Source organism: Macrotis lagotis, chromosome 1 (genome assembly GCF_037893015.1).
Source record: "Macrotis lagotis isolate mMagLag1 chromosome 1, bilby.v1.9.chrom.fasta, whole genome shotgun sequence".
Lineage (NCBI taxonomy): Eukaryota > Metazoa > Chordata > Mammalia > Peramelemorphia > Peramelidae > Macrotis > Macrotis lagotis.
The window spans coordinates 353,918,831-353,941,220 of NC_133658.1; the positions used below are offsets into that span (position 1 = coordinate 353,918,831).

The following is a 22,390-nucleotide window of genomic DNA, read 5'->3' on the forward strand; positions in this document are numbered from 1 at the left end:
AATCATGTCATATAAGGATGGGTTGAAAGAATTAGGAATGGCTGTTGAGAAGGCTTAAGCTGTACTGTGATGGTTGTCTTCAATAATGTGAAGGGCTGTCTCAGTCGGGAAGAATTAGAATTGTCCTGGTAGGCTCTTGAAGGTAGAACCCTGAACAATTGAAGTAAGTTAGAGGAAGACAGATTTTGGTACTGCATAGAGAAAAGTCAACTATCAGAAACATCTAACAGTGAAATGGACTATCTTTCTAAGTAGTGAGGTCCACATCTCTCTGGATGTGTTCAAATAGTTTGGATGGTCACTTATTTTGAATGTCATAAAACTGATCTAGTTCAACTAAGGTCATATGTTTCTCAGATTAGATATTAATTAATATGTTACTTGTAATGAACTAGTATTTCATTCATAAGAAGATATTCTCTCACCATTTCTATCAATTTACATTTCTCTTTAGCAAATTCTATATATCAACAATGATGTGCCTGAAAGCAGTCATTTTTTTAGAACACCAAATTTCCCACATGGAACAAATGGCTAATGAAATGATATTCGTCTTCAAGTTTTATTTTAAGTCCTGATCAGTGATATTTAGTTTTCATTTTAACAAATAAAGCCTCAAGAAGAGTCAGATAGGATTCAATGAGTTTGCTTGAAATATTCCCATTTTCGATGACATGGCTTTTCATCCAATGGGCTTTTTCTGAATAGAAATTAAATTGTAGTAGTTCATATATCTTAGTCCCTATCTTTTAAACAGTGGACATTTAAAGGTTAACTTTTAAAAATTCTAATTATTCCAGTTTTCTCTAGTCTCGCAATAAGACTACTATATGTCAGAGACCTGGATAAATACTAGATAGACAAATACAAAAATGAGACAGTAACTACCTTTAGGGATGTTACATTCTAGTCATCTATATCTCATTGAGAATTGGGCAATAAAGAGCTATAAAAGACCTCACTGGCAGGAGACCCAGAACAGAAATTTTGGTTGGATATATGCCAAATTGAGAGTTGAGAGTACTAAGTACAGAGAGATTAACAATGTTGGAATGGTGTAAAATTATAGAGGTCATATAGAAGCAAATGCTGAAGATCTCAGAAGTCAGATAAATCCAAGAGGGAAAGCACAGGCACCAAAAGTCATTGAAGACAAAATCAAGGTTAAGATTCTGGGTGGCCAGGAATAAATGATCAGAACCCCCCCCCCCCCCCAGCCAGGAAGCATGCTGAAAAGGACCCAAGCAAGGGATCTGAAAAAAATAACAAAAGAATTGAGTCAACAAGTTTGGGCACCACATGTTTAGGATATAAATAACTGGTCCTTGAAACAGAGTTGAAAGAGCATTGGAATTAATGTCAGAAGACTCTCACTTACTGACTGGATAAGTTACTTAACTTCTTTGTTTCTTCATCTGTAAAATGAGGTGTTGTACTATATGATTTCTGAGCTCCCTTCCAGTTTAAAATTTATGATGCCAGAATCTTTATAGCCATGGTGAGATATTGAAGAGAAAACTGGACCCAGTCAAGAACATGTGGGTTCAAAAATCACTAACTTTGATCAGATTATGGAGGGAAAATTACGTTAAAAAAGGAAGAAATATGTTTACCTGGAGCCAGAGTTTGTCATGCTGAGACCACTTTCCCCCAGCAATACACTGGAATGTTGCATTCTGTCCCACATTCACTTCAACATTTTGGAGTCGCAGGAAATGAGGTGCTTTTCCTAGGATGGAAATGAAATAATAATTGAGCAAGTTCTTTAGCAGTTCTGCTCGTCTTAGATTCTTGGCTGAAGAATTAAAATAATGACCTAGGTAAATTCCAAGGGCAAGTAAAGGTTATTTTCCTTGAGAGAGTTAAGATGCTTATTCTGTTCAAGGCAGTAAAGCCAGAAGAATGGTCCAGGCCTATATGGTGTAACATACCAAATTGAAAAGTGATCATTCCAGGTGGTTAGGTGGCGCAGTGGATAGAGCACCAGCCCTGGAATCAGGAGTACCTGAGTTCAAATCCGGTCTCAAACACTTAATAATTACCTAGCTCTGTGGCCTTGGGCAAGCCACTTAACCTCATTGCCTTGCCAAAAAAACTAAAAAAAAATGATCATTCCACTGAAGGGAGGAATTTTTACAATAATATGATGGTCAATGAGGATGGGTATTTAAGATCTCATTCCAAGTAAAAAAAAATTAACCCAAAAATAATAAAAATCCTATAATTGGGGTTTGGGTCTGGGTAGAGATAGGGCAACTCCTTAATGGGAAGTCCTCAGAATAAAAAAGTTCTAAATTCTTTCATTCACCTTTGACATATACAGATTATCCTTCAGTTTTAAGTTCTAATAGCTTAAAATTTTAAGCTTAACAGCCTGAAATTACACTAAGACTTTTGGGACACCCTCTATTACCTTCCCAGGGGGTAAAGGTCAAACTTCAAAGGATATGCTAGTATACCTGAAAATTCAGAGACCTAAAGTCACACAATGGACTGGAGAAAGATGCCTTATGTGCAAAAAAGAAAAATTTTACTGAAATATTTTTACATTTCCTAATCAATTATTGGAATCCCAAAGAATTTTAGATCACTAATGAAATAAATAGGCAAGTATAATAACAATAAAGATAATCTCTCAGAACCCAGCAGATGACCAGGTTAAGCCTCAGTGTTTGTGTTTCCAAACTTTGTACTCTGTAAGACACTGTGATTTCACCTGGCAGAGACCTTTGTGAATAAGACTGACCAATACTTATGTCACATTTAGGACAAAATATCCTGATCTGAGTGACAGTTTAAATTCACTCTACAAACATCAGTATACCATTTGAAGACATATCTTTCTGCCCTTTATCCTGCTCTCTGGACTTGTCAGCATCCAGCAGGTAGTGAAATAAAATTGAGAGAAAGAGACCTGTTCAGCAGAAGTCCCAACAGTTCATGGAACACGAGGAAATTCACCACAATAATGTGATAGAAAATAAAATAAGGAAGTCTAAAAGTCAGAGGAAGAGATGGAAATGGTGAAACCATGAAGAAAACTTCTCTGACATTTACCCAGCAGTTATTACTGATGCAATCCTGTTTTTAATAGTTAAAGCTGAGAAATGACAACCCTCAGAGGGCAACCAGAGTTACAATACATGCAGGGCAACATGGAAATGTTAAATGGGCTATAAAATATAAGTGAAAGGTTTTAGTTTATAAGAGAAAATCATTTCCTTTGCTGTGGTTTAAGTATCACGTCTGTCTCTCGCTCACTTTTTAAAAGTGTAAGGCGAAAACATAATGCTATTAACCTCAGTGCCAATCAATATGGGACATGGGGTGATTGGGCCACTAAAGGCTGTATAACTTTGGGAATATTTAGCAGAAGCACTTATTGATAAACTCTTGGCATATCTTAATAGAGAAATAGCTCCAGAGGAAAGAAATGGGAAATTAAAAGGCCTGTGGACGTGAGGAGAATAAAAAGTTCACAATCTACTTAAATATTTAACAGCCCATGAGGGAAGTTTCTAATCTGTACATTAATATTAAGTGTAAGTATAAGTGTGAATGTGGGTGTGAGAGTGTGTGTGTGTGTGTGTGTGTGTGTGTGTGTGTGTAAGTGTGTAATTGGTGGGGAGAGAGAAAGGGAGAAAGTGAATGTGTGTTGGAGGGTCGAAAAGGATGAAGAAACCAAAATCTATTCAGTAGATGACATACAGAAATCATTTTGTTTCCCATGCAATTTAGGATCCTAAACACAATCCACTGAGGCCTACTGTCAGCATCACTGAAACTGGCCCACACATTTAGGCTGCATTGTTCATAGAAGAAAAGGCCTTCCAGCTTTCACACAGCCCTTAGGATATGTTCCCTGTTTATAATATGCCTTCATTTTCAGCAGCAGCTCTGATTTTCTTACAACTGTTCAGGTTGTGTTGAAATTCAGGAGGTGAGATTTCTTTCCAGAGTCAATTTTCTTCTAGTTTGTTGCTATGTAAAAGATTTTTAGTTACTGAAAACCAAGAAAGGGAAAAAGCAAAAGAGAGGAGGGGGAATGAGAGGGGGAAAAGAAGGAAATCCCTTTTTTTATTTCTCTCAAGGGTTCCATGGCTTTCAGAACTTGAAACTTTCTGCCAGAGAATCTTCAGAGGAAAAGGGGTTGCTGAATTATTGAAGTAATCCTTCTCATGGAACAAGCACATTCCTACAGTTCTCGAAGCACTGACATCCCTTTGAACTCACTGCCGAACTGGCCAGGGGAAGACACAGTCTTTGTTCCCCACCCATGTCACAAATGCTAGGAGGCAGAAACATCAATGCACTGACCGGCTTCTTTTAACAGAAATCCTAAAGGTGTATGAGGAAACCAAGACCTGAATTGAGCAAAAGCCCCTAGTTCTAGGCTTAAGGAGGGGGCTTCAATTGGAGCAGCCCAAATGTTTCTATGGGATATAATATCATAGCTTTCATTTTAGGTTTCCATCATTTCTGTTAAAAAGTATGAAAACTGCAGGTCCCATCACAGTAGTGTTGCATTTTTCTGAATTTTATGTGTAAGCCTGAGTGGTGCATTAATGGGGTGGTTTTGCATTATGCAGGCACACAGATAGGATCATGTTTTCCTTAGTTACAGCTCATAACCTATTTGCATGGTAATTGACTGATGGTCATTCCACTCATGTGGAATCCAGTTCTTTACCAGGGGAGAAGAAGCTGAGGTTTTTCTTAAAGTCCATTGCACAGTTCCCAAAGTATTGATTCTACCTGAAGCCAGAGTCAGGAGTCATGTACCCCTAGTCCTCTGGCCAGCATATTAACATTGTGCTTTCTCAGAAGGGAGAAAACAACCATTAAAGCTACTGAATTTAGAATATAGGATCTTAGCCTTTTGTGTTATGGACCCCTTTGGCACAATGGAGAATCCTATAAACTCCACAGGAAAAGAATTTTAAAATGCACAAAATTAAATACATAGGATTATAAGGGAAAGCAACATACTAAAATACATATTTTTTTACCCTTCCAAATTTTTTCTTGAAATCTCTCTTTGAACTTCTTAGATCCCTGGTTAAGAACCTCTATATTAGAAAAACAAACTGATTAAATTCATCTTAATTATCATTGGTTAATCATCTATCAAACATCAATTAAAATATTGTATTAATCATCCACTAAACATATAATCATCTATTAAACATCAGGCACTAAGTAGACAAAGACAAAAAGAAACTGCCCTCAAGAAGTTTCCATTCTACCAAGAGAAAGCTATTATTAGTACATGGCACACAGGTTTTACCCTGCCAAAGCTATAGCTAAGGCTCATTCTCATACAGAGAGCTTCAGGCTGATAAATGGTAAATCCCACCAAAAAACAATGTGTTTCTGTCCATTACAGCATAATGGCCTTTGGGGAATAAGGGAGGAAACTAAGCAAGTCCTGGAAAACAGACACTGACTATGGCAGACACCAGTAGCATGGCACAAACTCTTTTCACAAACACACATTATATACCCATCCTGTGGGTCACAGCCAAGATGTAGTCAAATGTTGATTAGGAAATAGACAACTGGGACAGAATTGTATGAAACATAAACAGGATGAGCAAAGAGTAATAACATTTTAATGCTCAACAATAAGAGCCAATGATGACAAATCTTTGAGAATGCCTCCACAGAGCTGATGAGTGGATTTAAAATTATTTTCCAAGAATTAATAGCTCAAGGCCCACTTTTCCCTATAAGTGAGCATCCAGTTCATTCCCTAAGTGTTTTTGGTATTTTTTTTATCCTTTCTGAAACAATTACATGTGATTCTATCCAGAGCCCTTTAATTCTTCTACTTCAGTGCTCTGAATCACACTAATAAACAATCAGTGTTTTCTATTCCCTTAATAATGGAGTCAGATTTGAGTGGAGATGTTTTGGCACTATCTGCAGATTCACATAGGGGTTGTCTATTGCACAGCCTGGAAAAATGAGGGATTTATTTTGGGCTGATTGCCTTGGGTACAGAAGTATTTTTCAAAGAACAAAGAAAAAAAATAAAATGTCTGTGAACCAGGTAAATAGGAGACCAGCTGAAGTGAACTGTGAAGCCTAGTCTAGGGCAGGCTATGATATCAGGAACATGAAAACTGCAGGGTCATGGATACAAAACTGGAAAAAACAAGAAGTTATCCAATCCAATCCAATCAATCTTGCAGATGAGGAAACTGGGGTCCAGAGAAGTTAAGTGACTTGTCCAAAATCAGAAAGGTAGGAAATGTCCAAGCTGGGATTCAAAGCCAAGACTGCCAGACCCAGCATTCTTGCCACTGGATAAAGGTACTTACGGCATGGATGAGCAAGGACCCGAACTTCATCCACTGCTATGTAGCCAGGATGTCCCTTCAAAGACACCGACTCAAATATAACCTGAAACATACACAGGAAATCATGTTCTCACAAACAGCTGATGGCAGTCAAATAGAGCTATTCCTTCCTCCCTGCTTCTATCACTTTTTTTTAGGTTAAGATTTGTGATTTCTCATCTACATGGAGTTCTCCAATGTAGAAACTCCATACTCCAAAGCTGACTGACTCCTTGACTCTAATTTTGTGTCTTTGCCTGAATGGAATAAGTCACTTTCCAAACAGATTTTTCCAATCAACCCCTAGTTATTGTTTATTAGTACCTCTCTTCTACTCAATGAAATTTTTTTATTATTCAGACTGTTTATCACAAGAAAGCAGACAACTTAGGCTATGATATAGGGATTTTCTCACAAACCCCAGATTTTCTCATTCAGAAAAAGTAAACACTTTTGACCAGAATAAATAATGAAAAAAGCATCATGCACCCTAATAGTGATTGCAGAGATATATTGTCTAAATGAAAAAAACAAATCAAACTATAAATCCTGAGTCTTCATGGTGGTTGACATAAAGAAGAGCTATTTACTAAAATTCAACTCTTCTATCTATCTTAGAAGGAAATGTTTCTTTTGAAATGAGTGCTCAGGCTAGTTGAGATCTCAAGTAGCTAGCCAGGAGGATGTAGCCTTCTTAAAGCTCAGAGCTTTTTCATTGTATGTCTTTGAATCCTCAGTTCCTGAAGAGTGTCTTGTACATAGCAAGGATTTAATAAGTTTTTGGAATAGTATGAAAACTGTTCTTGCCATATGAACTTAACATTAGAGGCAGAAAGGATCTTCAAGATCATCTAGTTCAGGCCTCTCATTTTACAGAGAAGGATACTGAGACTCCCAAACATTAACCACCTTGCTTAATATTGTAGAGGCAAAGTAGGGAGACAAACCTAGGACTCAAGTTACTTTTACTCTGCAGTCAAAGATCAATGACACCATGCATTAAAATGGCAGTAGGATTGCCCCTAGGGCTGACAAATCCTACCTGAATGAGTTGTACCTTTCCCAAGGTAAAGACCACATAAAACCTACTATGGGCTCCCAGGATAGCTTAGAGTCAGAACAATTAAGGAAAATTAGAAGAGACTTAAAACAACATTTAATCAAATCCTCTCAACAAGGGAAAACTGATTTCTGGGGGAAAGGAGAGGATGGGAAAATAGAGTGGAAGGTGATTTTTCTAGTAGACAGAGGCAGGGAAAAAAAAGAAATACAGTACTCTAGCTTCTATTCCAGGGTATTTTCTTGTGACTTGGCTTTTGCACCTTCCATCCTGCTGCCCATAAATGTTGGAGAGAGGGAAGGACCAAGTCCTTAGGGCCTAGGGAGTTTCTAAATTACTAGGACAGCAATTAAACAATGTGACTCAGTACTTCTCCTTGTTATGTAAAAAGAGACCAATCTGAATTCAATACGACATAAACTGTACCCTTGGCAGAAGGATATGACTCCAGTCATGAAGCAACTGCTACCTACATCTCCATGCACTAATCAGATAGCTTTTTTCTTTCTTACATTATTAGGCTTTCCATTCTTGGAAGAACCTCACATTATAGGTATGTTATTGAATCACACATCTGCCCATGAAAGATGGTTCTGTATTTTTTGTATATCAATAGTCAACAGGGAATTATGAAGTATTTACAGTGGGCCAGTTATTATGCTGAACACTGGAAGTAGAGAAAGGCAACCCCCCCCCAAAAAAAAACAGCTGCTGCTCCTAAGGAGTTCACATTTTAATGAAGAAAACACAATGTAAATAATAAAGTACATAGAAAATATCCACAGAGCAGATGAAATGGTATTTCAAGTAAGAGGCACTAAAGACTGAAGAAGGGCAAGCTGAGAAAAGCCTTCTTCAGAAGGGAGGGGATCTAAACTGAGTCTTGAAAGAGTCAGGACTTCAGTGACAGAGAGGGAGAGCACTGAAGTCATGGGGGACAGTCAGTTTAAAGGGACAGAGACAGGAGATGAGGTGTCATAAGAGAGAAACTATAAATAGTTCAAACTGGCTGGGTTTTAGAGTATATGGAGACAAAGGTAAAATATAAGAAAACTGGAAAAATAGGAAGCAATCACTTTGGCTTTAAGTGGCAGAAGGAAAACTTTATATTTGATCATTAAAGGCAGCTAGGTGAAGCAGTGAATCAGGAAGATTCATCTTAATGAGTTCAAATCCGGTCTCAGATATTTACTAGCTATATGAGCCCATGTAATTCTCTTAAATCTGTTTGCCTCATCTGGAGAAGGAAATAACAAACTACTCCAGTATCTTTTTCAAGAAAACCCAAAATGGCATCAAGGAAGGTGAAATACAGGAGCAGATCTGGCCAAAGACAGCAACACACCTGAATTCTCTCTCAAAACCTTTCAGACATATTTAAATAATACCATAAAATAATTCATGGAGCAGTAGAATCCACAAAAAAATGGAGTGAAATAATTTTCCAACTGAAGACAACCAAGAAATTGAGCAGGAAAGAAAGGTCACCTGGGGAGATTTACCAGTACAGACCTGGCCCCAGAAAAGTAGGAGCAGGCCTTGGGAGTCACCAACTCAGCAGTGCAAGAAAGGGAGACTTCCTTCAGAGCAATCAGTCCACAGACAGTAAGGGGATCTGACAACAGTCAAAAAGAAAGACTGTGATGATCTTTTTGCTAATCCTGAGGCAGGACTCTGTTGCTTTGCCCATACTTGGATATCGCCTCAGTCCTGGGGGTCAGTCCCAGGATTAGTATATCAGAACTTGAGCCACAGGAGTTTGTCAGAGTTCCAGTTCAGAAAAGAATGTTACAGCCACTCACAGACAAGGGCACAGGCCAGGAGAGAAGTAAACACACCTCTCTTTTTAGATCATAACTCCTTGAAAAAAACTGCAAAATTATAGGTTCCTAAAACTATCTCTGAAAGTAATTGTACAAAATCCCTGAAGCTAGGACAGTGCAATCTCAAACCTGGAAGAAGAGTCCTATTTTACCAAAGAGTTAAAAGTCTAGAAACAAACTGGTAAAATGAACAAACATCAGAAAAAGAAAGTTTGTTACTATGGTGCAAAGCACTCTTATAGGCCACTTGAAAACAATGAAGACTAACCAAGACACATGTAAGAAAAATGGTACAACAGAATAAGCACTGGATTTGGAATTAGAAGACCTAGGATCAAATTCCAAAAATCCCATTTAGTATGAATTTGGATTGAAGCATTTCATTTAACTTGACAGAACCTTTCTCCTCATTTGAAAAAAAGAGCTCAGATCTAGATGGTTTCAAAGGTCTTTTCCAAATCATTTAATGATACCTTCAATTTCACCTGGATATCACATTTTTTTTTTTAGGTTTTTGCACGGCAAATGGGGTTAAGTGGCTTGCCCAAGGCCACACAGCTAGGTAATTATTAAGTGTCTGAGACTGGATTGGAACCAGGTACTCCTGCTCCTGACTCCAGGGCTGGTGCTTTATCCACTGCGCCACCTAGCTGCCCCTAGATATCACTTTTAAGGATGTGGTTCTTTAACCTTGAAAACTGACAATGAGCACCCACAATTTGGTATTCAGCAAACACTGTTGAGGTACCTTCATGGCCCTATGCTAGATGCTAAGAGGTCTTCAAAGTTCAAATAAGAATCATCTTCTGTCATTATGGAGAGTATTTGTATTCTTAATATAATTTTAGAAATGCATCAGAGAGGTACAGAACAAAGGGGTATTGAGTTAAGGAGCACTATTGAACAAAGGTAAAAGGAAAGACTTCTTAGATTAGAAAAATAGCATATGAGTTCGGCTTGAATTTATGGGCAAGAATTCAGCAGGTGAAAATGGGAAGGGAGGGGATTACAGGCATAGGGTAAAGATGTCTCATATGACCAGGGTTATTTTCCAATTACACTGCTCCTCACCTCTATGTACTGAGAGAAAAGTTTGTCTCTGAGCCAGAACTTCTGAATAAGCAAAGGAATATAGAATTAAAGAATATTAAATTTCAAAATATCTTAGTTATCATCTAGTCCAACCCCTACCTGAAAAAATGAAACTTCTCAATGACAAGCTTGGTAAGTGGTTAGCCTGTCTAAATTTGAAGATAGGAAACCAACTACTTCTTCGTGGGAGAGCCAATTCTATTGATGTCAGGAGTACCTGAAGTCAGGAGTACCTGAATTCAAATCCAATCTCAGACACTTAATAATTACCTAGCTGTGTGGCCTTGGGCAAGTTACTTAACCCCATTTGCCTTGCAAAAACCTAAAAAAAATGTTTCATATAGATCTGGGATTTCTAGATATGAATTGATGAAACATAATATAATACAGTTAACAAATACAGAATATATGTCAAGAAATCTAGAATCAAGCCTTTGACCTGTCCTTTGATTAACTGTGTGACCTGGAGCAAGGTATTTTAGCTTTTCTAAGCCTCATTGTCCTCTTTCATAAATCAGAAAAAAATGATATTTGTATTACTTGTCTTGTGGAATTATTGTGAGGGAGTACTTTTTTAAACTTTAAAGGGCTATATATGTATATTGAGGTATTGAGTTATTGACTAGGACAGAAAAAAGCTGATACTATTGCTTCCCTTGTCCTTTACCTGAAGAGCAACTAGAACAAGTTCTAAAGACACAAGCAATCTTTTTTGATTCACTATTAATAATTTTTAGGTAAGAGTTTTCTTTTCCTCTTCCACTATTACAATCCACAAGAACCTTCTAACCAACAATGCTCAGAATATAAAAAATAAATTTCTTTGAACTGATTTTCCAAGGAAAATATCAGGAGTTAGAAACATGGCAACCAGTTGAGATTTTTCTATATAGACTTTCACTTTGCTACTTTCTATTTTCTAGAAGCTCAGCTTTGGCATTTCTATTAATTCAAGTAAATTAATAGTTTCCTGTTGCCAATAAAGGAACTTCTAAGGAATAGTTTCTAGAAATAACAGAAATGATTTTTATAAACAAAATAGAAACAATTTCTACACCAGTGACTACACTGGTCATTAAAAATATCAGCACTAGATCTTAGCCTTTTAATAACCAACAGTCTGAATCTAGAAAACTTAGGAAGTCTAAATTAATTTTTTTCTTCAGCCTCACTTATTTGTACCTAATGACAGCCATCACTAATATGGGAAAAGGAAAAGGAAGGAAAAAAAGGGAAGAGGAAAAATTAATTTACATAACAAGTTTCAAAGGAATAAAAAGTTGTGCATAATAGATTTGCAGTTTCTTATGCCACAATTTTAAATCATACTGTGTTGTGGAAATTGTTTTTTTAACTCATAAATTAAAAATGAAATAAAACAAAAATATTTTTAAAAGGAATAAAATGAAGGACTATTAAATCTTGTTCAGACAGTTATTAACTATGAAGTGACCGGTAATTCCTACTCTTTAAAAAAAAATCTTCAAATTTTAACCTTATTATAGGATTTAAATCATTTATTTTAAAACACTCTATATAGATATCAAGAAATTACAGAATTCAGTTTCTGCTTGAAGGCTTACAGTGAAGGAGAATCCATTGCACTTTTAGATATCCCTAATTATTAGGGAGGTTCTAGAACAAGCATAAAAGTACCATCTTTATAACTTCTACTTTCCAAAGGTCCTTGTTCTTCCCTCTGGAGCCAGACATTAAATTCAATCCCTTCTTCCACTTGACAGATCTTCATATATTTAAAGATGGTTTTCCTTCCTAAATCTTTTGCTACAGGTTCAACATTCCTATTTCTTAGGTCATTCTTCATATGGTATGAATTCCTATTAAGGTACATGTCTTCATAGGGCATCATGGATTTTCAACAGATGGAATGTCTCTCTCTGATCTTAGTAACCGATTTTTGTTCTTCAATGATTCATCTTCCTTTGTGATTTTTGTATTCTGACTGTCCCTCTTCAGTATTTTCAAAATGAAAATTCTATGTGAAAGAAAGACAAATTGCTTTCAACCCAGAAAGTGACAGAAGGAGATGCAGCCTCTGGTACCTTGGAAGGACCATGTTCCCCAAAGAATCAATTCATCTTTTCCTCATTCTTCTGTGCCCTTTGCACTCTGCAAAGAGTGGTTTGCCTTCCTCTATCATGTGCAGTGTTTAGAAACATCCAGGCACAGCTTCCATAGACATAAAAAGTCATCCTTAAAACTACACATTTATAAGAAACCATGTCTTGAAAACCAAACTACACTAAATCTTACTAAATCCATTGGAAAAGCACCATGTTTTCTCAATCCAATATTCTTTCTTTTTTTCCCTTAGGGACAAAAAAAGTTTATTTAGATATTGCTGTGGTTAGCAGTAGCAAAGGGAGAGAGATTGGCAGCAACAGAAGCAAAGGCAACAACCACTGTCATTAGGGAATAAGTAGTAAAGAAAGATCTAGGGTATGAGAATTTATTTGGGGGATTATGGCCCCCAAGAGTGGGTTGGTCTCCCAAAGGAAAATGAGAATACTTTTTTATGTGCATTCAACTCAGTCATGTCTATAAGAAAAAAAATTCAACTAACCTATCCCTCAAATTAACCAGCTATTTTGTTACACTGTTCTTTGAGAGAAATGGGAAAAGTGGCAAAAGAACGATCACATAGTTTATACTATAAGGTCAGAGAATCATATGGTTAGAGCAATAAAGTTCTTTTCAGGCCATCAAATACAATCCCCTCATTGTTTTTAGTTGAAAATATTGAAAAAGAACATATTAATAAATAAAAATTGTTCAATTGCTTAATTAATAAGCACTTCAAAAAGTTTTTTATGTGCAAGGAAATATTTTTGTTGACTTGACAAATTCAAACCAAAAAACAAAGTCCAGTGACTTGCCCAGTGTCACATTGCTAATAAATGCCCAAGCAGAATTCAAATTCAGGTCTTCCTTACTCCATATCTTGTGCTCTACTCACTGTACCACCAAGATTCCTATGACTTAAGCCCATCTTCCTATACCTTATAAATCGAATAGTGGAAGATTTTTAACTTTAATTCAGCATTAGGAGAGCAATGTAGTGGCAAAAAACACTGAATGAGGAATCAATAAGACTCAGATTAAAGTTTCAACTCCCCCATAAGTAGTTTTTTTTTTGGTTTGCTTATTTTATGTCAAGCAATTACTTAATGTCTTTGGCATCATTTTCCTCATTTGTTAAAAATGAATAATAAAAGGTACATTATCAAAGGGCTTTGGTGAGGGTCCAGTGGAAAAAAAAATGGGTATGAAAGTATTTTAAAGCACATGTGCTACTTTAAAAGATTGTAAATCATGTATAGACATGTAGTATGATTATTAACATAATAGAGAACAGGCAATTCTACAGCAAAGTGAACTGGAAAGTGTTAAAGTAAGAAGGACTTGGACTGAATTCTGTTGTAACTTTGGGGCAACATGGTGCCACTACAGTGGATAGAATATCAGGCCTGGAAGTCAGGAAGAATATCTTTCTGAGTTCAAATCTGGCCTCAGACACTTACTAGCTGTGTGACCCTAGGCAAGTCAATTAACTCTGGTTTCCTCAGTTCCTCATCTAAAAAAATGAGTTGGAGAAGGAAATGGCAAACCACACCAATATCTTTGCAAAGAAAATCCTTAAAAGAGATCATAAAGAATCAGACATATGACTGTTAACAACAACATTGTAGCCTAAAGCAAAATACTTAATTTGCTAAATCCAGTTTCCTTATACCAAATGAGGGGGTTGGACTAGATGATCTCCAAGGCTCACTCTAGTCTATATCCTAGGATCATAGTAGAGGATTTTTTGGAGCCAAGAAGATTTTATTTCAAATCCAGCTCCAGATTCTTTTTAGCTTTGTGGTTATGTAACATCTCTCAGCCTCAATTTTTTCATTTGCAAAAGGTGATAATAAGAACTCAGAATAATAAACCTCAAAGGATTCCTGTGAGGTTCAAATGAGACAATACATATACAGACTTTGAAAACCTTAACTACTAGTTAGTATTATTGTTATCATCATCACATGACTCAAGAACTTTGTGGTCCCTTCTGTGATTTTTAATGAGACAGAGTAATGGAATAATGGGGGCAGGAGAAGCATTAAATTTGGAGTCAGGGAAACTGCATTCAAATTCTGACTCTGAATGGTACAACCTATGTGACCTTTAGTCACTACCTATGATCACCTTCTTTGGCCTGTTTCCACCTCTGTAGAATGATGGTGTTAGGCTAGCTGACCTGAAAATCAAACTTAGTTACTTCAAAGTTATCACATTCTATTAATGCAAGATGTTGGGTCTTAGGAACAACTTCCTTCCTTCTAGGATATAAGGTCTGAAACTGTTCCATTTTTCTCATTGTAACATCAGCACCTAGCACAATTAAACTGATGTTTAACATGTTTGTGGGATTGAAATTAATTGAACTGAAACATTTGAGGAAGATCTGTGGGTTAGTCCTCTAATAACCACACCTTCCCACATCAAACATTGCACCGATTCAGGTTTTCCTTTGCTGTAGATGACCCACCTCTCTCTCTGCAGTGATGTACAGTCTATCTTTCACCATTTTGTTACTGCCATTCAGTTTGACAAGGAAAAATCAAACTGATGCTGTTAATGAGAAGCAGGTGAGCCGATCCTTTACGGAGCTTGTAGCAATCAAAGACAGTGCTGTGGGAAGCCATTTAAAATGGGCAAGTGAGGAAGGATGAGACAGGTGGCAGCAAAATTAATAAAGTATTTTGGGTGGGTAAATCTTGAGAAAGACAAGTTCAGAATCATTAAAAATGTTAAATATAATGACTATCACCTGGAACAGCCCCAAAGCCCAAAGCACTGCTTAACCAGCATTTAATAAGATGTGGCTTTACTTAAATCAAGCAACTGCATAGAGGGGTATGTTTAAAATGCCAGGAATTACCAGGCCTATGCTAAATTAGTCCATCCAGAAAAACACACTAATAAGCCAAATGAAATTTCAGCAGTGTTATGGAGCTGAAAGTCAATTTTAGGAGTTTGAAATATAGCTTTAATAACTGAACACATAAACCATCCAGAACCAATGCAAGGAATCCCTGAAATCCTAAACCTGATTTACTTCCTTGAGCTGTACATGGCAGGATTATGGTTTAGCAGCTGGGGAAGCCACAAACCAGTCTGCCTTCTTTTTTCCCTTCCTTCTTATCCCACAGAGATATCAAAATCTCTCTCCATTCTTTGCCCCATATTTGGTGCATGTATGCATATGGTGCATTTTCTGAACTCTGATTGGAGATGCAGCTGTATTTCCAGCCACAGAGAGTAGATGGGAAAGAGACAAAATGTGATCTAATAAAGACAACCAGTGGAAAAAATGAGAGTGAGTGTCCACTGACCTATTGATTACTGGAATGCCAGTGTGATCTAACAGGAGAGAGGAGCAACTTGCAAAGAAGGCATTCAATAAGGTTATTTTGGATGAATGAAAGAAAGAAACTCAATAATTTGACAAGCAGTGTGTTCAAAACCTAGGGTGATGGAGACTGTTTAAATACAATTTCTATGTATACATTGAATGGAAAGAACTGGGCAGGGAAGGATATTACAACAGCAAAGAATTCCGGAGGTAGAAAGACCTGAATCCCAATTAAAAAACTACCAAAGACAGGGGAAAACATTTACATTCTTTATCATGAATCACTTCCCACCTACAGCAAACATCCCTGACTACTATTTGTTCAAGGGGAAGGGACTATGATCCTGGGAGAAATGCTTAGAAAGGGGCAAAGCCCAAGGAAAAGGATAAAATATCTAAAGTTTTGAGTGTCTCTCTTTTTTTTATTTGACTGCTCCTATAAGCTTTACAGAGTAAAGGTTCACTGAATTAACAGCTTTAAAGACTGGTTAAAAAATGCTGCCAATGTTAATGTGGCTAGTCAAACCTTATCTAACATATCAATGTCCACTATAACATCCCAGGTACTTTGGAAAATATTATGTAGTAGAATATGATATAATTTTTATCATTTTGACTTTGAGGCTTGAGTGCTCAGTCTACAGATTTTTGCTGGGAACCTAATGTTGACTTCAAATATCTAAAGTTCAAATATAAAGGGAAGTATCTTATTTACCTGGGGAGAGGGAAGACATAGGAACAACAGATAAAAGTTACAGAAAGGTAAATTCGGGTTCACTGATAAAACATTTCAGAGTGGACAGAGCATTGGCCTCAGAATTAGGAAGACTCTAGGCTTAAGTCCTATGCTGTAGTGGAGAAAGTCATCTAACCTCTTTGTGCCTTAAACAGTTCTCTAAGACTATAATGTATGTGTCATTTTACATTGATAGAGAGAATATCTCACTCTGAATAACCTACACTAATACAATCATGGCTTGACCCCAAAAATAAAAAGCATTCTAAATCTGAGAGCTTCCAAGGATCTGCCATTTGAAATTGTGAATACTCCATTTCTGCAAGTGTTCAAATAGAGGTTAAAACCTTGTTAGACAGATTTTTGGAGAGGTTTGATTAACTGATTCTTGGTATCTAAGTAATAAGAGGCAATGTGCTATAATAGAAAGAATACTGAATTTGGAGTCTCATGAACTGATGGGGTCTGTGGGGGTGGTGAGGATGGGGGAAAGGGAGAGATGGGGGTGTGGGGTGGGAGTGAAAATGATGTTCACATAGCTCAGCTTTTGTACTTAATAACTCTGCAGGTTACTTTCCCTCCCTTAATCAATGAGTAAGACAATATGCTTTGTTTTTTGTTTTGCTTTGTTTTACAAATACTATTTCATTTGATCCTCACAACAACCCTGTTTGTTTTGCACATAACAAAAACTTACTTATTATTGAACTGAATTAAAGGAAATTTTTCCTAGTTTTATCTGGTTGCAAACTTGTAATTCAGCTTCCAGAAAGGAATTCAGACCCACTTTCCATCATAAAAAATTATACAATGGAGGGGCGACTAGGTGGCATAGTGGATAAAGCACCAGCCTTGGAGTCAGGAGTACCTGGGTTCAAATCTGGTCTCAGACACTTACTAATTACCTAGCTGTGTGGCCTTGGGCAAGCCACTTAACCCCATTTGCCTTGCAAAAAAAAACTTAAAAAATTATACAATGGAGACATTGAATGTGCAATTTCTTGCAATATTATCACCTTAGGGTTCACTTACCAGCACACCCTAGTGCTTTCTGAGCTACATACTTGAAAAGTTTGTGTAGTCTGGATAAAAAAAAAAAAATATAGACTTATAGATAGATAAATTCAATAGTGTCAGTCTCACTTCAGTGTGACACGAAAATATCTGATACCCTGAAAAGGAAAGTCAACTGAGGTAAAGTAGGCAAGCAAAGAGAGTTAATATAGTCAAAGGTGCTGTGACCTGGGAGTCAGGAAATCAGGGTTTTATATTTAGCTCTGTCATCAACTTCCTGCATGATTTGGACAAATCCCTTCTGTTTCAGTTTTTTCATCTGTCAAAATAAGATACTGCACAAGATGATCCTTAGCTCTAATAATGTGTGCATCTAAATGGGTTGAAGGAGAGAAAGAAAAAAATAAAAAGTAGAAGAGGAGAGGAAAAATGAGAGAAATAGGGATTATAAATATTATTGATACCTGATAAAAATGTGGCCAAAAGGTGCTGATTGCCAGCTCCGCCTTCACCCAGCCTTCTGTCACAATCCCTGACACGTTCCAGATGGGGTTACCCTGTGGTCCTCCATTAACTTTCACATAAACATTCAATGATCCAGGGCTGGACCGGTCTCTGCTAGATAAGTAGTAATGGAAATCGACACAGTGTGTATCATTCTCCTTCAAAGTCGGCAAAAGCAAGTGAGCTTTTTGTCCAGATGCTCGCCCAGAGCTGTTCACCATCATGAAGGAACCTGGAGACCACCAAAACGCAAAGGGGAAAAGGAGGGAGGGATAAAAAGAAGGAAGACGAGAGGAAAGAAGACAGGGAGGGAAAGAAGACCCATGGGAGAAAAAGAGAAAGAAAATGCTCTGAAAACCATCTGTAAACAAATTTACTCACAAAATGATCCAGACATCTAGTTACAGTGTCAAAAGTCACAGCACAAATGAAACAGAAAGCTTACCAAATTAGCAGAAAACTCAATTCTGGAGCTATCAGCTACCACCAAGAAAGATTGGGGGGGGGGCATTTAGATAATTAATAAAGCATCCTATGCAGGATGAAATTTGTCAGTTGGGTTCCCTCACCCAAAATGTGCAACCATATTATTTGAGCTCAAGTATATACTGCTGGATTAGGGCAACCGAGTTTCTACATTACAATATTTTATAAATAAAATAGACCCCAAACCACTCTAGCTTTTAGGTCATCTAGCCTAACAATCACTGTAACCATGAAATAAAGAAGCATGAAAATGTTTTATTGGGTAGTTTGTTCTGTATGATGGTTACTAACTAGAGTCATAGACTGTACATTTATTCAATTAATATTGACTTGTGAATGGGCATCTCATACCTTTTCCCTAGGATCTCTATCAGTTTGAAGGTGGAATTTATTGCACTCTAAATAGAGACTCTAATGCCCTCTAAAGATAACCTACAAATACTAGAGCTATTAAAATTCCTTGTACCATGGGTAACTAGATATCCAATCCAGGAGACTCACTAATATCAACTCTGTTCAGAAAGTGAAGTTGACATTAACAGGTTAGTCTGAAATGATGACCTGAAACCATAAACATAGCCTCTGAAAAGAATTGGAAAATTTGAGGGCAGAAACTGCCTAAGGAGATATCAGCCCATAGAAAATGCTAGATGTCAATGTACACTTGACTCTGAGTTCCCCAAAGGCAAGGATCATATATCTCCCCCTAGTACCCAGAACAAGGTTCCAGACACAGTAGACTTTTGATAAATGCTTGTTGAATGGAAACATTTTTTTAAGAAAGGAAGAAAAAGAAAAGAAAATGGGAATGAAAGTAAACAACATATTTCTATTATTTTCATTTAATATATACATTTTAAACAGGCTGTAAATAATTTGGAATTTATGACTTATGTGCTTATGGCTATGGCTTATGTTTTTTAAAATTTTATTGGTTAGTGTGCTCTGTATGATGGTTACTAACTTTAAAATAAAAATTGCATGCCAAAAAAATAGAGAAGAGAAACAAAATAAAATAGAAATACGTACATATACAATGAATATCCATCATCTTCCAATTACCCTTCTTTTTTAGAAAGATTTTATTTATTTTGAGTTTTACAATTTTCCCTCATTCTTGCTTCCCTCCTCCCACCCCCTACAGAAGGCAGTCTATTAGTCTTTACACTGTTTCCATGGTATACATTGATCTCAGTTGAACATGATGGGAGAGAAAATATATCCTTAAGGAAGAAAAATAAAGTATAAGAGATTGCAAAATTACATAAGATGAGAACAGTTTTTTTTTTCTAATTTGAAGGTAATAGTCTTTGGTCTTTGTTAAAACTCCACAATTCTTTCTCTGGATACAGGTGACATTCTTCATCAGTGATTGCCCAAAATTGTCCTTAGTGGTTGCACTGATAGAATGAGCAAGTCAATTAAGGTTGATCAGCACCCTCATGTTGCTATTAGGGTGTACAATGTTGTTCTGGTTCTACTCATCTCTCTCAGCAACAGTTCATGCAGATCTTTTCATGCTTCCCTGAATTCCCATCCTTCCTGGTTTCTAATAGAACAATAGTGTTCTAAGATATACATATGCCAAGATCCAAATGGTTACAGGACATAGACATAAAAAACAATACTATAAGCAAATTAGAAGATCAAGGACTAGTCTACCTTTCAAATCTATGGAAAGGGGAACAGTTTATGACTAAGGAAGAGTTGGAGAACATCACCAAAAACCAATTAGATGATTTTGATAAAGCTTTTGCACAGATAAAACCAATGTAACCAAGATCAAAAGAAATGTAGTAAATTGGGAAACAATCTTTACAAATAATGGTTCTGACAAAGGACTCATTTCTAAAATATACAGAAAACTGAGTCATATTTTTAAAACAAAAAGCCATTCCCCAATTGACAAATGGTCAAAGGATATGCAAAGGCAATTTACAGATGAGGAGATCAAAGTAATCCATAGCCATATGAAAAAAATGTTCTAAATCATTGATTATTAGAGAAATGCAAATTAAAGCTTCTCTGAGGTACCACCTCACACCTCTCAGATTGGCCAATATGACCAGGAAGGATAATGATCATTGTTGGAAGGGATGTGGGAAATCTGGGACACTATTACACTATTGGTGGAGCTGTGAACTCATCCAACCCTTCTGGAGAGCTATTTGGAACTATGCCCAAAGAGCAACAAAAATGTGCATACCCTTTGACCTAGGAATACCACTACTGGGTCTATACCCTGAAGAAATGAGGAAAAAGGGTGAAAACATTACTTGTACAAAAATATTTATAGCAGCCCTGTTTGTGGTAGCAAAGAATTGGAAATCCAATAAATGTCCTTCAATTGGGGAATGGCTTAGCAAACTGTGGTATATGTATGTCATGGAACACTATTGTTCTATTAGAAACCAGGAGGGATGGGATTTCAGGGAAACCTGGAGGGATTTGCATGAACTGATGCTGATTGAGATGAGCAGAACCAGAAAAACACTGTACACCCTAACAGCAACATGGGAGTGATGTTCAACCTTGAAGGACTTGCTCATTCCATCAGTGCAACAATCGGGAAAAATTTTGGGCTGTCTGCAAGGTAGAGTACCATCTGTATCCATATAAGGAGCTGTGGAGTTTGAACAAAGTGCAAGGACTATTCCCTTTAATTTAGGAAAAAAACAGATATCTTATTGTCTGATCTTGTTACCTCTTAGACTTCTCTTCTCTTTAAGGAAATGATTTCTCTCTCATCACACCCAATTTGGATCAAGGTACAACATGGAAACAAAGTAAAGACTGGGGTGGTGGGGGGAGGGAAGCAAGATTTTGGGATAATTGTAAAACTCAAATAACATCTTTAATAAAAATAAATTTTAAAAAAAGATATACATATACCGCAGTTTGTTAAGCCATTCACCAAGTGAAGGACAATCATTTAATTTCCAATTCTTTGCCACCACAAACAGGGCTACAATGAATATTTTTGTACAAGTAATGTTTTTACCCTTTTTCATCATCTCTTCAGGGTATAGACCCAATAGTAGCATTGCTGGATCAAAGGGTATGCACAATTTTTGATGCCCTTTGGGCATAATTCCAAATTGCTCTCCGGAAGGGTTGGATGAGTTCACAGCTCTACCACCATTGTATTAGTATCCCAGATTTCCCACATCCCTCTCAACACTGATCATTGTAATTTCTGGTCATATTGGCCAGTCAGAGAGGTGTAAGATGATATCTCAAAGATGCTTTAATTTGCCTTTCTCTAATAAGTAATTATTTAGAGCAATTTTTCATATGACTGATGGATTGCTTTGATTTTCTCATCTGCAAATTGCCTTTGCATATCCTTTGACCATTTGTCAATTGGGAAATGGCTGGTTTTTTTGAAAATTTGACTCAGTTCTCTGTATATTTTAGAAATGAGTCCTTTGTCAGAAATACTAGTTGTAAAAATTGTTTCCCAATTTGCTATACTTCCTTTGATCTTGGCTACAGTGGTGTGGTCTGTGCAAAAGCTTTTTAATTTAATGCAATCAAAATTATCTAGTTTATTTTAATGATGTTTTTCAACTCTTCCTTGGTCATAAATTGCTTCCATTTCCATAGATCTGACAGGTAAACTACTCCTTGATCTTCTAGTTTGCTTATAATATTTTATTTTCTGTCTAAATCCTATATCCATTTTGATCTTATCTTGGTATAGGGTGTGAGGTGTTGATCTAATCTAAGTTTCCTCCATACTGAAGTCCAATTTTTCCAACAGTTTTTATTGAAGAGAGAGTTTTTATCCCAATAGCTGTACTCTGGGTTTATCAAACAGCAGATTACTATAATCATTTCTTGCTATTACAACTAGTCTATTCCACTAATCCACCACTCTATTTCTTAGCCAATACCCAACAGTTTTGATGA

At 36.7% G+C, this 22,390-nt stretch overlaps 1 protein-coding gene across 3 annotated transcripts in view; it reads right to left on the bottom strand.

Moving 5' to 3' along the window:
• Positions 1–22,390, bottom strand: part of PTPRT (protein tyrosine phosphatase receptor type T) — a 1,378,737-nt gene that overhangs the window by 827,215 nt on the left and 529,132 nt on the right. For 2 of the 3 annotated variants that reach the window (XM_074211997.1, XM_074211998.1), the window contains 2 exons: positions 6,324–6,405; positions 1,614–1,729 (listed from right to left, as the gene is read on the bottom strand). In XM_074211997.1, the coding sequence (XP_074068098.1) occupies positions 1,614–1,729; positions 6,324–6,405 (198 nt within the window). Of the gene's footprint in view, positions 1–1,613; positions 1,730–6,323; positions 6,406–17,952; positions 18,225–22,390 lie in introns of all 3 variants that reach the window. The other variant, XM_074211996.1, reaches the window with a different exon arrangement.